Source organism: Dama dama, chromosome 9 (genome assembly GCF_033118175.1).
Source record: "Dama dama isolate Ldn47 chromosome 9, ASM3311817v1, whole genome shotgun sequence".
Classification (NCBI taxonomy): Eukaryota; Metazoa; Chordata; class Mammalia; order Artiodactyla; family Cervidae; genus Dama; species Dama dama.
Genome location: NC_083689.1, coordinates 20,132,505 through 20,146,325, shown reverse-complemented (window position 1 = coordinate 20,146,325; position 13,821 = coordinate 20,132,505). Strand labels below are relative to the sequence as shown.

General features: G+C 54.6%; 1 protein-coding gene across 4 annotated transcripts; it reads left to right on the top strand.

Annotated features, from left to right (window-relative positions):
* Positions 1-426: 426 nt before the first annotated feature.
* On the top strand, positions 427-12,780 carry FCER2 (Fc epsilon receptor II). Of its 4 annotated transcripts, none has more exons than XM_061150468.1 (11): positions 427-559; positions 2,163-2,286; positions 3,288-3,407; positions 3,633-3,686; positions 7,390-7,452; positions 7,679-7,741; positions 7,849-7,911; positions 8,030-8,119; positions 9,833-10,203; positions 10,319-10,425; positions 10,702-12,780. In XM_061150468.1, the coding sequence occupies exons 2-11, from the start codon at positions 2,265-2,267 to the stop codon at positions 10,838-10,840; spliced, it is 1,092 nt and encodes a 363-aa protein (XP_061006451.1). In that variant the 5' UTR covers positions 427-559; positions 2,163-2,264; the 3' UTR covers positions 10,841-12,780. The 4 variants fall into 4 exon arrangements, with proteins under 4 accessions (XP_061006451.1, XP_061006453.1, XP_061006452.1 ...); XM_061150470.1 differs by having other exon boundaries at positions 428-559; positions 10,052-10,203; XM_061150469.1 differs by lacking the exons at positions 427-559; positions 2,163-2,286 and adding an exon at positions 2,532-2,665 and having other exon boundaries at positions 10,052-10,203.
* Positions 12,781-13,821: the final 1,041 nt, after the last annotated feature.

Here is a 13,821-nt window from a genome sequence, read left to right as displayed (position 1 = left end):
CCCCTCTCTCTCCATCCCCCTCTCTCTCCATCCCCCTCTCTCTCCATCCCCCTCTCTCTCCATCCCCCTCTCTCTCCATCCCCCTCTCTCTCCATCCCCCTCTCTCTCCATCCCTCTCTCTGTCCACCCCTCTCTCTCTCTATTCCTCTCTCTCTCCACTCCTCTCTCTCCATCTCTCTCTCTGTGTCTCTCTCCCTCTTCCCTGCATGATGATTTAGTCATTTTGGGATCAAATCCTGACTTTATCCCTTAGCTCCTTTGGCACTTTGGGAAGGTGACTTGATGCCTCAGAACTCAGTCAGTTCACCTGAGAGATGCAGCTCAACATAGCAGAGATCTGGCCAGGTGGCAGGGGCTGCAGAGGAGGCCATGCGTGGACTGGGGTTATCCGGGTGGCGAGCCCATAATTAGGTCTGTGAAAATACAAGCAGTGCGTGAATCTAGTTTCAGAAGAAAGTATCTCTCTGGGTTTAAACTCCTCACCACAGCCCGTGGCTTCTGCCAGCCTCTCCCATTGGCCCCAACTGACCAGGAGGACAGCGACACACTCAAAACTCATGTGAGTGTGCAACACATATGATTGTGTGTCCGTTCCTCTGAGTCTGTGACTCTGTGTGTGTGTGTGTGTGTGTGTGTGTGTGTGTGGTGGTTGTGGAAAGTGTAAAGGCTTCCTGGAAGAACCGACCTCTGGACTGAGTCTTAAGGGATGGCCAGGAGGAGGACTGCTTATGAAATGGATGGTGGGCAGGGGGGCAGGTGGGGATGGAATTGTCAAGTGTGTGCAGGGACCAGGTTTAGGGAAGTGAAACCCAGCCGATTGGCATGACTGAGCAAGAAAGATGGGCTCGGTTGGGTGCATGAGGGTCTGATCGTGCCGGACCCTGTGGAGCTATGGAAGGCTGTAATCAGGGGAAGGAGTGCTCATGTTAGAGAGGTGGGCTGGCATAGGACCCGGTCACCCCAGCCCTCAGCAGCACACACAGGCCAGGAGGTCGTCTCCCAGGGGTGGAGCCAATAGGTTCCGAGGTCACCCATCCTGGGTTCCAGGTCCAGTCCCACCGCGGTGTGATGTGGGCAGATTCCTTCCCCTCCGGGTCCCTTAGGTCACCTACTGCGCGCCAGCACCTCCCATGCTGCCTCCAGGGGAGCCAGTGCTGTCACTCGTCCCCAGTTTACAGATGGGCAAGCTGAGTTCTTTGTCTAGGGAGAAGCCAGGACTCAGCCCCAGGTCTGGTCAGCAGGGGCTCAGGCATGTCCGGCCACAGGACGGTGACCCCTTTGGCTTCCTCCAGGATGGCGAAAGACCCAGTTTGAGCGACAGCCTGGCTGTCCCCTTCTCCATTTCTCTGAGACTCAGAGAGGGGAAGCGACTTGCTTCCCCATCGTCACCCAGCAAGGCAGGGCAGCTGGTGGACCCCAGGCTTCTCTGACGGCAAAGTCCATGCTCTTCATCACCTAGTAGGTACTTTAGAGTCAAAAGACTTTTAAAAATGCCTTGGGCATATCGGAAGAGAAGGAGGCCGAGGCCTGGGTAACAGAGTCTGCATTTCCCAATAGGAACTGGCGCAGAATGGATGCTTGATATAGATATTTAAGACCTGAAGACCCACTGTGTGCAGCTGGGCCACAAGCCTTAAGTCCACTGTTATCTCATTTGGTCCTACCCTGGCTCATGGGTTGGGTACTATCTTTGCCCCCATTTTACAGAGGGGAAAACTGAGGCTCAGAAAGATTGAGTCCTGGGTTGAGGTTGCACCGGCAGCAACAGTAACCATAGCCGATGGTATTTTTGGTGCTTGCTGTGTCCCAAAGCACTTTACACATTCACCTAGAGCAGACTGCCCTATGGAGTAAAATACCTTAATTTTGTCATGTGGTAGATGAGGAAATTGGTTTTGAGGTTAAGCCGCTTGCCAAGATGGCTCAGGTGCACATTGATGGAACACTTGCTCTGCGCCTCACATGTGATGGGCCCCGGGGCGTCCACCTCTGGCTTCAGGCCGCTCGCCCTCCACACCAGTTGCATCCCCCGGTTAACTGCAGCATTGATTTCCAGTCATCAACTAAACAAAACCAGCCAATGGTCACTGCACTCCTCAAGTCCCAGGTGCTGGCCTGTGTGAGTAACTAGAGACTGACATCTAACCCTCACCCCCTGTTAGAACCCAGATCCCAGCCAGAACTGCCACCACCGTGCCGGTCAAGTGGGCTGCCTTGACAGGTGGTGAGCACCCCATCACTGGGAGAATCCAAGCAGCGCTGCCATGGAGGAAAGTTCCTACTCAGGTGAGAGAACTCTCTGAAGCTGACCCTGGCCATATCAAGAATTCTGACCTCCTATCTTCCACCCAGGAGAGGAGCGGGGCTCCTATTTGGAAAGAAAAGTGAATTTTTAGCAAAAGCCCAGCAAGGGAAGGGAGGTGAGCCCTGACTGGGGTTCGTGGCACAGAGCCAGGCAGACAAAGGAAGCTTCAGGCCACGCCCTTCCCTGACTCAACACCCTCAAGACCAAAAAAAAAAAAAACCAAAAAACCCAGCTCCAGCTGGGGCACGGGGGAGCCCGATAGACCATATGAAGGGGACTCAGGACAAGTGGAATCCAACACAATGACTCCTCACAGCCGGGCTGAGGGGAGGGGACCCAGGCCTGCAATGGGGCATCAAGGTAGAGTTTTGGGGGAGCCCGGAGGGGGTGAGCAAAGAGTTTGGATTTGGGGAAGAACTGAGACCCAGTGTCTGGTGTTTAGGGAATAGGCATCAGGGTGAGGGCTGGGGGTGGGGAGCCAGGGGGCCGGGGAAGGAGGACCCAGTCTTCCTGAGATGGTGCTGGGGACCCAGCATTGGGGGCAGACAGGTAACTGAATCTATACAAGGGAGAAGGGGCATGGGTTGGCCAGTTGAGGAGGGGGCTCTGTGGAGGAGGTGGAGATCTCAGCTCCTGGTCCCCAGACCCATCTCTCAGGGCAGGGACCTGGTACCACGTCAGGCTTGCTGCTGCTGGACTGTGGGCAGAAGGAGCAGCCGTCTTTGGGCTGGACTGGCAGAGAGACAGACTCAGAGATGCAGAGACGGACGAAGATGGGGGGTGGTGGCATTTGCTGATGGACATGAAAGTAGCATGTGGGTAAAATGTCCAGAGGAGGTTGGGGGTCCACTGAAACCCTCTGCTTCACTGCGGTCTCTGGATGAGCTCCTAGGACTCTGGGTGATGGGAGGATGGGGAAGACCGGCCGAGCCGGAGCCTAGCCTCACCCTGCACTCCCTGTTGCTCCCCCTGTTCCTGGCAGAAGTCACGAAATTTTCCAGAAGGCGGAGGTCGTGCTGCTCTAGGGGGACGCAGCTGGCCCTGCTGGCGCTGGTGATGACGGCCCTATGGGCTGGGCTGCTGACTCTGCTTCTCTTGTGGCGTGAGGACACCCCTAACCCCCAAGGCCCTCATCTCATGCTCCCTCCCAGACCCCCACTTCCAGATCCTGGGGAGCCCGATTTCCCTGATCTCCCCACCTTGGGACACTTCCCACCCCAAACCTCCATCTCCAGCTGGCAGGTGGGGTGTGGATGGATGGGAACACCAGATATATATCCTTTCTCTCCTCTCCTCTCCCTCATCCACCCCCTCTCCCATGCCACAGACTGGGAAAATGCACGAAATCTAAAACAGCTGGAGGAGACCGCTGCCCAGAACGGTATGGAGGGGCTGAGGCAGGGAGGTGCGGGGGAGCAGGGAGGCAGAAACTAGGCTCTGGTCTTGCTTCTGCCACTGACTGGTGTGGGATGAGAGACAAGGTCTGGGCCCCAGTGTCTCTCCCAGGATCTAAGGGTCGGTCTATGCTCACCCGAGGAGGTGGGGTAGGGGATAAAAACCCAGAGAGTCTTGGAGGGGAGGCTCTGAGCTGTGCCTGATGGAACTTATACCTACCTGCTCCATGCCTCAGCTTCCACACCTGTAAAATAGGCATCATGTTAGTGCTAAGAGGCAGGAGAAAAAAACAAAAAAACAAAAAAACTAAGGCTTTTGAAGAGCTCAGAAATGAGTCCAGTGAGCTTTTGAGAAATGCCTGCTGCTTTTACATTTCGTTCTGGGTGGCGAAAGGGCAAAAGAGTCATTGGACTCTTGCCTGCACTTTCCTGAGTACGGGCAGACCTCAGACATATCAAGGGTTTGGTTCCAGAATAAAGCCGATGTCACAATAAAGGAAGTCATGGGAATATTTTGGTTTCTCAGTATATATACAAGTTATGATTACACGATACTGTGGTCTGTTAAATGTGTAATAACATTAGGTTTAAAAAAAGTGTACGTACCTGAATGTAAAAATATCTTCTTGCTAAAAAAATTGCTGATCATCTGAGCCTTCAGCGAGTCATAATCTTTTTTGCTGGTGGAGGGGGTTTATTCTGAGATGGCAGCAATTTGTCCTATCTTCAGTGAAAGTGTTAGTCACTCAGTCGTGTCTGACTCTTTGCAAGCCCATGAACTATAGCCCGCCAAGCTCCTCTGTCTATGGAATTCTCCAGGTAAGAATACCGGAATGGTTGCCATTCCCTTCTCCAGGGGATCTTCCCAACCCAGGGATTGAACCTGGGTCTCCTGCGTCTTCTTCATTGCAGGCAGACTCTTTACCGTCTGAGCTACCAGGGAAGCCCGTCTTCAGGTTCCCCTTCTAATTCGAGTTCTCTCGTTGTTCCCATCGCCATCTGTGGTGACTTCTTCCATTGAAGTCTTGAACCCCTCAAAGTCACTCTTGAGGGTTGGAATCAACGCCTCCCAAATTCCCATCAACATTGATAGCTTGGCCTCTTCCCATGAATCACACTTGTTCTTCATGTCATTTGGAGTGGCAAATCCTTTCCAGGAGGTTTTCAATGGACTTTGCCCAGACCCATCAGTGGGGTCACTATCTGCGGCAGCTCAGTCATGTCTAACTCTTTGTGATCCCTTGATCTGTAGCCCGCCAGGCTCCTCTGTCCATGGGGATCACCAGGCAAGAATACTGGAGTGGGTTACCATGCCCTCCTCCAGGGGATCTTCCCAACCTTCAGGGATTGAACCCAGGTCTCCTGCAAGCGGAGGATTCTTTACTGTCTGGGCCACCAGGGAAGCCTGGCAGCTCTAGTCTTATGAAATGTATTTCTTAAAGAATAAGACTTGAAAGTCAAAATGCCTCCTCGATCTATGGGCCGCGGCGTGGATGCTGGGTTAGCAGGCATGAAAACAACATGAATCCCCTTGTCTATCTCCATCAGATTTCTTGCGTGACCGGATGCATTGCCAACGAGCAGTCATATTTTGAAAGGAACTTTCTTCTCTAAGCAGTAGGTCTCAACAGTGGGCTTAAAATACCCAGTAAACCATGTGGTAAACAGGTGTGCTGTCATCCAGGCTTTGCTGTTCCATTTATAGAGCATGAGCTGAGTAGATTTAGCATAGCTCTTAACGGCCCCAGGATTTTCAGAACGTTAAATGAGCACTGGCTTCAACTGAAAGTCACCAGCTGCATTAGCCCCTAACAAGAGAGTCAACCTATCCTTGGATGCTTTTTAAAAAATTATTTATTTATTAGCTGCTCTGGGTCTTTATTGCCGCACACAGGCTTTCTCTACTTGTGGAGAATGGGGGCTTCTCTTGTTGTGGGGCTCGGGCTCTAAGGCATGCAAGCTCGGTGGTTGCAGAGCACGGGCTTTGTTGCTCCGAGGCATGTGGGATCTCCCCGGACCAGGGATTGAACTCATGTCCCCTGCACTGGTAGGCTGATTCCTAACCACTGGACCACAGGGAAGTTCCCTCCTTTGAAGCTTTGATGCCAGGCATTGACTTTTCCTTTCTAGCTATGAAAGATGGCATCTTCTTCCAATACAAGGCTATTTCATCTACAACAAAAATCTCTTGTTTAGTGTAGCCACCTTCATGAATTAGCTAGATCTTCTGGAGAACTAGCTGAAGCTTCTACACCAGCACTGGCTACTTTCCCCTTGCTCTTTCATGTTATGGTGGCGGCCTCTTTCATTAAACCTCATGAACCAAATTCTGCAGGCTGAACACTTTTCTGCAACTTCCTCACCTCTCTCAGCCGTCTTAGAACTGAAGAGAGTTAAGACCTTGCTCTAGATGAGGCTTTGTTGTTCAGTCACTAAGTCATGTCCGACTCTTTGCAACCTCATGAACTGCAGCATGCCAGACTTCCCTGTTCTTCACTATTTCCCAGACTTTGTTCAAATTCAAGTCCATTGAGTCGGTGATGCCATCTCAACCATCTCATCCTCTGCCGCCCCCTTCTCCTCCTGCCCTCAATCTTTTCCAGCATCAGGGTCTTTTACAATGAGTTGGCTGTTTGCATCAGGTGGCCAAAGTATTGGGGCTTCAGCTTCAGCATCAGTCCTTCCAATGAATATTTAGGGTTGATCTCCTTTAGGATGGACTGGTTTGACCTCCTTGCAGTCCAGGGGACTCTCAAGTCTTTTCCAGCACCACAGTTCAAAAGCATCAATTCTATGGCGCTCAGGCTTCTTTGGCTTTGACTTCATGAAATGTTGTGGCTGGTTTGATCTTCTCTCCAGATCACGAAAACTTTCTCAGTATCAGCTATGAGGCTGTTTCACTTCCATATCATTTGTGTCTTTATTTGAGTAGCATTCTTAATTTCCTCTGAGAACATTTCCTTTGCATTCACCACTTGGCTAACTGTTCGGCACAAAAAGCTTAGCTTTTGGTCTGTTTCAGCCTTCCAGGTGCCTTCCTCACTAAACTTCATCATTCCTAGCTTTTAATTTAAAGTGAGTGACATGTGACTCTTCCTTTCACTTGAACACTTGGAGGCTGCTGTAGTCATATTCATTGACTTCATTTCAGTATTGTTGTGTCTCAGGGAATGGGGAGGCCCCAAGAGAGGGTCAGAGATGGGGGAACCGCTGGTCAGTGAAGCAGTCAGAACACACACAACATTCATCAATTAAGTTCATCACATATGGGTGTGGTTCCTGGTGCCCTAAAACCATTATCAGAGTGACATCAAAGATCACTGACCACAGACCATCATAACAGATACAGCCAGAATGAAAATGTTTGAAAACTTGCAAGAGTTACCAAAATGTGACAGAGACAGGAAGGGAGCAAATGCAGCTGGGAACATGGCACCCACAGACTTTATCAAAGTAGGGTCGCCACAGAACTTTCTCTTGTAAAATATGCGTTAGATGCCAAGAAATAAAATGAGATCTGCTTGTACTCCTGTCCTTGGAATTAAGAACAATTTTTAATTGCTTCTAAATTAAGCAACGGCTGCAGTCATCCGGATGATGTGATGGGGGTCTGTGCACTTGGGCTGGGGGTGGGGGTGATTCGTCAACCTGCCTTCCTAGCTCAACAGGTCTTCTCTCCCCCTGCTCCAGTCTCTCAGGTGTCCAAGGACTTGGAAACACACAAGGGTGACCAGATGGCCCAGAAATCCCAGGGTGAGTGAGCTGAGCTTGGGGTCTAAGGAGGATGGATGAACATGTGGACATGGGGTCCAGCCCTCCATGAGTTGCAAAATGGGCAGGTGACTCTAAAGACTCAGGCCAGGAGACCACCCTGGGGGTGGGCGGGGGGTGGAGAGTAGGAGAGGAGGTGTCGGAAAGGGACTACTGGGGGGTGAGTCTGAGAATTTGCTTACCACTGAGCCCCCTCCCCTGCAACCAGCTGCCCAGATAATGCAGGACATGGAACGAATCCAAGCTGAACAGAAGAGAATGGAATCTGAGGGTGAGAGCTGGGGGCGGGGGCGGTTGGGTTCTAGAGCTAAGGGGGGCTGTGGAGCTCGGGGGCATCATCCCTGACACCAGCCCTGCCCCCACCACCACCCCCATCAGAGTCTGCGCTCTCCTGGAACCTGGATGGTCTTCGAGCTGACCTGAGTGACCTGAAGTCCCGCGGTGAGCGGCTCGGGAGGAACAGCAGGGCAGGGAGGTATGCCTGGATGTGCCCCGCCCCTCCGCAAATTAAAAACAAACACTTTGACTCCTCCCCCTACCCCTGACCCAACCACTCAAGGCTTGAATGAGATGCGTCAGGCCTTGGATTCACTGGGAAGACTCCAAGAGGAGGTGGGAAAGTTGTGGATCGAGCTACGCGCGTCCAACGGTGAGCATGCGCGTCTGGTGGGGGGGTGGGGGGGACGCGTGGGGGCGCGTGGGGCGGGGGGGCTGGGGACGTGGGGAGGAGGCTTGTTGGCGCATGCAGAAGACCTTGGGAGCGACCTGTTCCAACCTGCAGTAGAGGTGTGGGCATGTGAGCGTGGATGGGTGTGTGCTCGTGTGTGTGGCTGGCCCGACACACGGGAACACCAGAGAAAACCCTTTCTGATTCCAGCAGCTCCCTTCCACTGACCTGGGTGGGGGGCTTCCACACTTTTTCCTCCTCCAGGTAAAGATGTTGCGCATTCACCAAAAATGTGTTCTCTTTACTGATCTCACCTCTGTCCATCTCCACTCAGGGGAGGGTCGTGGGTAGGAGGCCCTCAGCCACAGCCCTCCTGGAGGATTGTCTGACCCAGCCAGGGGGCAAAGGGGGGAGCAACCTCGCAGTAGTGAGGACCAGGGGAACCATGGGGTCTTCCCAGGGGTGGCAATGAGAGAGATGATGCTGGCAGTCCCCAGGGTCATAGGGGTGGTCCCAGCAAGGCGCAGAAAGGGTTCAATCACTGTGCCTGTAACCTGGGGTGGAACCTGGGTGTTCCTGCCTGAAGACCCACCCTCTCGCCCCTCTGTACCCTCGATTTTTGGCCTCTGGGAAGCCCCAGCTGGGTCAGAGAAGAGGAAGGATCTCTGCTCTGTGTGGAGGAGTGCTGTCCCCTGGGACCTGGGGTGGCTGTGGGAATCCCAGCAAGAAACCCCGCTCTGCCCTTTCCCCCACACCGGAACCTGGATCTCATTCATTTTGACCTGACTCCCTCCCCCAAAAGCTGGCTCCATAGCCTGGGTTCTGAGCCCAGCTCGGTGGCTGTCTCTCCATGATCATGTGACCCAGAGCCAGGGCATCATCCCCCGAAGTTATCTTGAAGGACCAGAGACGCCCTCTTCTGTTTTAACACTGTTCCCCCCAGAGGGCTGACTTCTGGTTACTGTCTGATGTGTGGGAAGTCTCCCCAGTGCTCCTCAGAGTGCGGTAGACCCACGGCTCCTTAGAAAAATTCCACCCAAGCTATGGAGCCCTCCATGAACTTCACTCTAAGAAAATCTAATTTAAGTCACCAGAGCGTCAGTCCAATAAGAGTGGTTTTACCCTCCCCCCTGGCAGTGCTGCTGGTTATGACAGTGGCTGAGAGTTTCCTTGGGGTTGGGGCAAGGGAAGAAAGACCATGGTGGTCCCTGATGGAGATCATCAGGATCCAGCCCTCCAATGTTCTCCTACCCCACCCCCACCACAGACTCCCCTGACCAAATGGAAGAAAATCATCTCAATTTCCCAGCAAGTCACCAAGAGTGCTGGTTGGGGGGTGCTGGCCATGATGGTGGTGAGGGCTACTGTGGGGGACAGCTGTTGGTGGGGATGGTAGCGGGGAAAGTGATGCTGGCGGTCTTGGTCTCCTCGTGCCGTTGGCACTGGAGACTAAGCTGTGGCTGGCCTGGCACTGGCCGTGGAGTTGGTGGTGGAGAGATGCTGCTGGCCATTGTGGGTGCCTGTGGTGGAGGTGCTGGTGGTCACGGTGTTACTGACAGTGTGTGGGGGGTATGCTGATGGTGGTGGTGGCTGAGGTGCTCCTGCCGTGGAGATGGTCTCACATGTACATCAACACGGGAGCTCCAGGGAAGAAGGACACTTTCTGTTAGGCCCTGGGGTTGATCTGCTTTTCAGCCCAGACCCCAGGAGAGACGCTGCCACCCACCCTGCATGTGGTACCCACGGCACCCGCCATTGCACTCTCCACGGTACCCAACACAGCATCCACCTTGGTACCCACGACAACAACATCCACTACAGCATCCACCACGATGCCCAGCACCACAGCAACTACCACGGCAACCACCATGGTGCCCACCACAGCTGCCCCCCTCAGCCTCTCCTCCACCCCAGGCTCTGTGTGCAACACGTGCCCCGAGGCCTGGATCTATTTCCAAAAGAAGTGCTACTACTTCGGGGAGGGCTCCAAGAAATGGCTGGAGGCCCGGTACACCTGCGAGAATCTGCACGGGCGGCTGGTTAGCATCCACAGCCCAGAGGAGCAGGTGGGCCTGGGTTCTGCAGGGGAGGTGGCAGCTCCCCACCCTGATCTCCTGTGGGGCGAGGGCGAGGGGACCCAGGCACGTCTCCCCAGCCCTCCAGCCCTACCCTCCTCCCCAGGACTTCCTGACCAAACGCGCCAACTGGAGGGGCTCCTGGATTGGCCTTCGGGACCTGGACATCGAGGGGGAGTTTATCTGGATGGACAACCAGCCCCTGGACTATAGGTGAAGAAGGGGGGAATGCAGAGGAGGGGCCCCTTGGAGGCGAGGGGAAACTTTCTATGATGGGAGAGGAGGGTTTTGGGGGGTATGTGCCTTGGGGAGCTTCTGGATGGAACCCAAGGGAGATGGTCAGGGTTTGGATTCAGACTAGACTCAGGGGAGGGAGGGTGGTGTCAACAGGCTGCTGGGCGTTGTGATGGGAATCCAGTGATGGGGTGGGGAGGGCCCAGGGGACCCTTCCTCCTTCCTCATCCTCTGACCTGAAGCCTTCTACTCCAGCAACTGGCAGCCAGGGGAGCCCAACGACGCGGGCCTGGGTGAAAACTGCGTGATGATGCTGAGCTCTGGGAAGTGGAATGATGCCTTCTGTGGCAGCAAGCTGCATGGCTGGGTGTGTGACCGGCTGGCCACATGCTGAGCGCTGGCCTGCCACCTCGGCCCTGAGTGCCCCTGCCCACCCTCCAGCTGCACCCTTCTGCATCACTCCTCCACCTTAAACACAGGAACAGCCTGACCCACAGCAAGACCCTGAGGACCCCCGGCAAGCAGAAGCAGCAGACTCATTCCCGCGTCCCCACCATCCCCGAGGGCCCATCCCTTGCCTCTCAGCCCAGCGGGCCGTCACCACTGCCCTGCCCTCAAGTGAGAGTCCCCTGCCCTCCAGTTTGGAGGCTAGAAGCCCCCTTCCCTTTGGGGCACAGTGCCTGGCAGCCCAGCCTTCCAGGGAGCGGTAGGGAACACCTGAGACCCCCAGCGTGCCTCCTCCATCCCTAGCTCATGATACAGACCCATATCCTGGCCCCAGAGGACAGAGACCTCAGCTCAGGCAGCCAATGCTCCCCCCCACACACACACACACACACACGGACCCACATCAATAGAATGGGGCCATGATGACCTCTCATGCCCCCTCCTCGGGGCCTTGCTGGCTCTGGTCTCCAGGCGTGGAACATGGATGCTGGGAGTTGTAAAATGTGGTGCCGAGGGCCACCTCTGAGTGCCAGGAACTGAAGAGGCATGGATAGTTCCCCTCTGTTGTTTTTTTTTTCCTACTTCATTATAAGAAGCATTTACTAGGCAGGCCCTGAAGATGAAGACTCGGGTCTGATGGAGCAGAGAACACCCCTAGACACTCAGGAATATTGCAGGGCAAGGCAGTGGACTGCCATGAACGTAGTTCTCAGTCCAGAATAGGGCCCAGTACACAGAAGGCTGGAGAAGCTCATGGGGGAGGAGGACAGGTCACCTGGAGGCCAGTTTGGGCCCTCAGCTGCCGGCCCCACCCGCATGCCGGGTCTGGGAGGCTGGGGCAGCACCAACCCCAGGTTTGACCAAGGTCAGACCCACACCTCTGGGGGGCCATGGAGGGAGGCAGACCAGGATCTTAGAATGCCCTGGTTAAGCACCTCACCTGCGCACCCCCAGTTTCTTGTCTAGAAAAGGAAGAGCCAGACACACTCATGTGATTCTCGGGCCCACTCAAGAAAGAGGAGAGACCCACAATGGGCCACGCAGGACCATGCAGAATCCTGAGTCAAGGGCCAGGCTAAGCCTCAGCCACACGTTTGGAGGCTGTGGAGGGTTCCCTGGGGTCCAGAACAGGATGGGGACAAAGCTGACCCCTTAAGCGAAACATGGGCTAGAACCCCCACTCACCTGTTCACTCTCCCCAGCACCACCCCGAGATTTTTCTCTCCCCCAAACCCTTCCTCGGAACTCTGGGCCAGTGCACAGCTGCCTACCCAACCTCTCCTCATGGGAACTCAGGTTTCTGCCTCCAGGTTGCTCAGGTCGACAGGGGGTCACCCTCGCCACCTCTTTCTCTCACCAACCCCCTTCCAAACCCATCAGAAAGAGCCAAGGCCCCAGTCAAGCCACATTCAGAATCCCCCCACTTCTTACCCCCTCCTGCTTCAGCCTTGGTGCAGACCCCCTCCTTGCTCACCCAGGTCTTCCTCTTCACTGCCCTAAGACCCCCAGAAGTTTCCTTCCAGCTCAGGGAAAAAGCCAGAGTCCCACAGGCTTCTTTCTGAGCGTGTGGACCCCTCCTGCAGGCTGTATCTCCCCAGGTTCTCCCCTGCCAGCATCCTCACTGCTCCTTCAACATTTAGGCTAACTCCCACCACAGGGCCTTTGCACATGCTCCTCCCACCTCCCTCCCATTTAAAAGGACACCTCCCGACTCCCCATCCCTTCTACCCCACTGTGTTTTTGCACCAAAGCCTCTTCTCCTTTCAGCAGGTTGTGTAAGTTACTGAGCTGTTTCAGGTGAGCAGGGGCCTTTCTTTTGTTCTCAGCTGTGTCCCCAGAGCCTGGCATAGAGTAGGTGCTCAATAAATATCAGTTGAATTAAATTGACATGCGACTTGCTCTCGGCACCTGCTTCGGGGGGCTCTGAAATGAAGGATGCTGCCTGCCTGCCTCACCAAGGATTGGTGCTGGGTTCATCCTCCTCACTCCACTCCCCTCCATCTGGGGGCTTCAGTCCTGAGCATCCGAAGTCAGAGCCCCTGTGATGGGAACCTGCAGGACCATGGCTGCTAGTTCGCTCCCTGCGTCCTCCCCTTGCCCTTTACAGGTACCTGGCCCCATAATCCTTCAGCTTGTTCCAAACCTCCTTTTGTCCCAAGTCCCTACCTATCCTCTGCAGGGAGCAAAAGACCCTGGGTTGTCCACTCCCAGCTCCCAAGCTCTCCAGCATCCTATGGGGACCAACTGTATCTCCTTCCCCCTGCCCTAGGGACATAGGGCAACTCCTGAGATCTAATGCCTGATAATCTGAGGTGGAGCTGGTGTAATAATCATAAAGTGCACAGTAAATTTAATATGCTTGAATAGTCCCAAAACTCCCCTCTCCCATCCCCCATTCAGGGAAAAATTGTCTTCCACAAAACAGGTCTCTGGTGCCCCAAAGTCTGGGGACCGCTGCTCTAGGGCATCCTTCATTGCTGGGCTTCTGAACGGAGCTTGTCCCTCCACCCCCACCTCCTGCCCCTCGCTCCTGCCCCAGTGGGCCTGGAAGCCTCTCTCTCTAGGGTCCCTGAGGCCCTCGGGTTGCTCAGCCCAAAGGTGATTCCCACGGCTCCCTCTGAAATCTGGCTTCCCAGAGCCTCTGGCTCTCCATCCTCCAGGCACGACACTGCCTCCTCACCCCTGGCTCAGGTTGCCACCCCAGCTAGTCCTCTCCCAGCTGCCTGGGGCTGCCTCCCCTACACCCCTACACACCCACCCCACTAGCCATTTCCTGATCATCTCCGCACTACACAGGGTTTTTTGTTTCTCCTGTTGACACCCAGTACCTCCTTGGCAATGTGCTGAGCCTCATCTCTTGCTGGGATGACTGAAGCTGCTACCGACCAAGCCTGGCATCCCCACCCCACCCCCATCTCCTCATCTTGT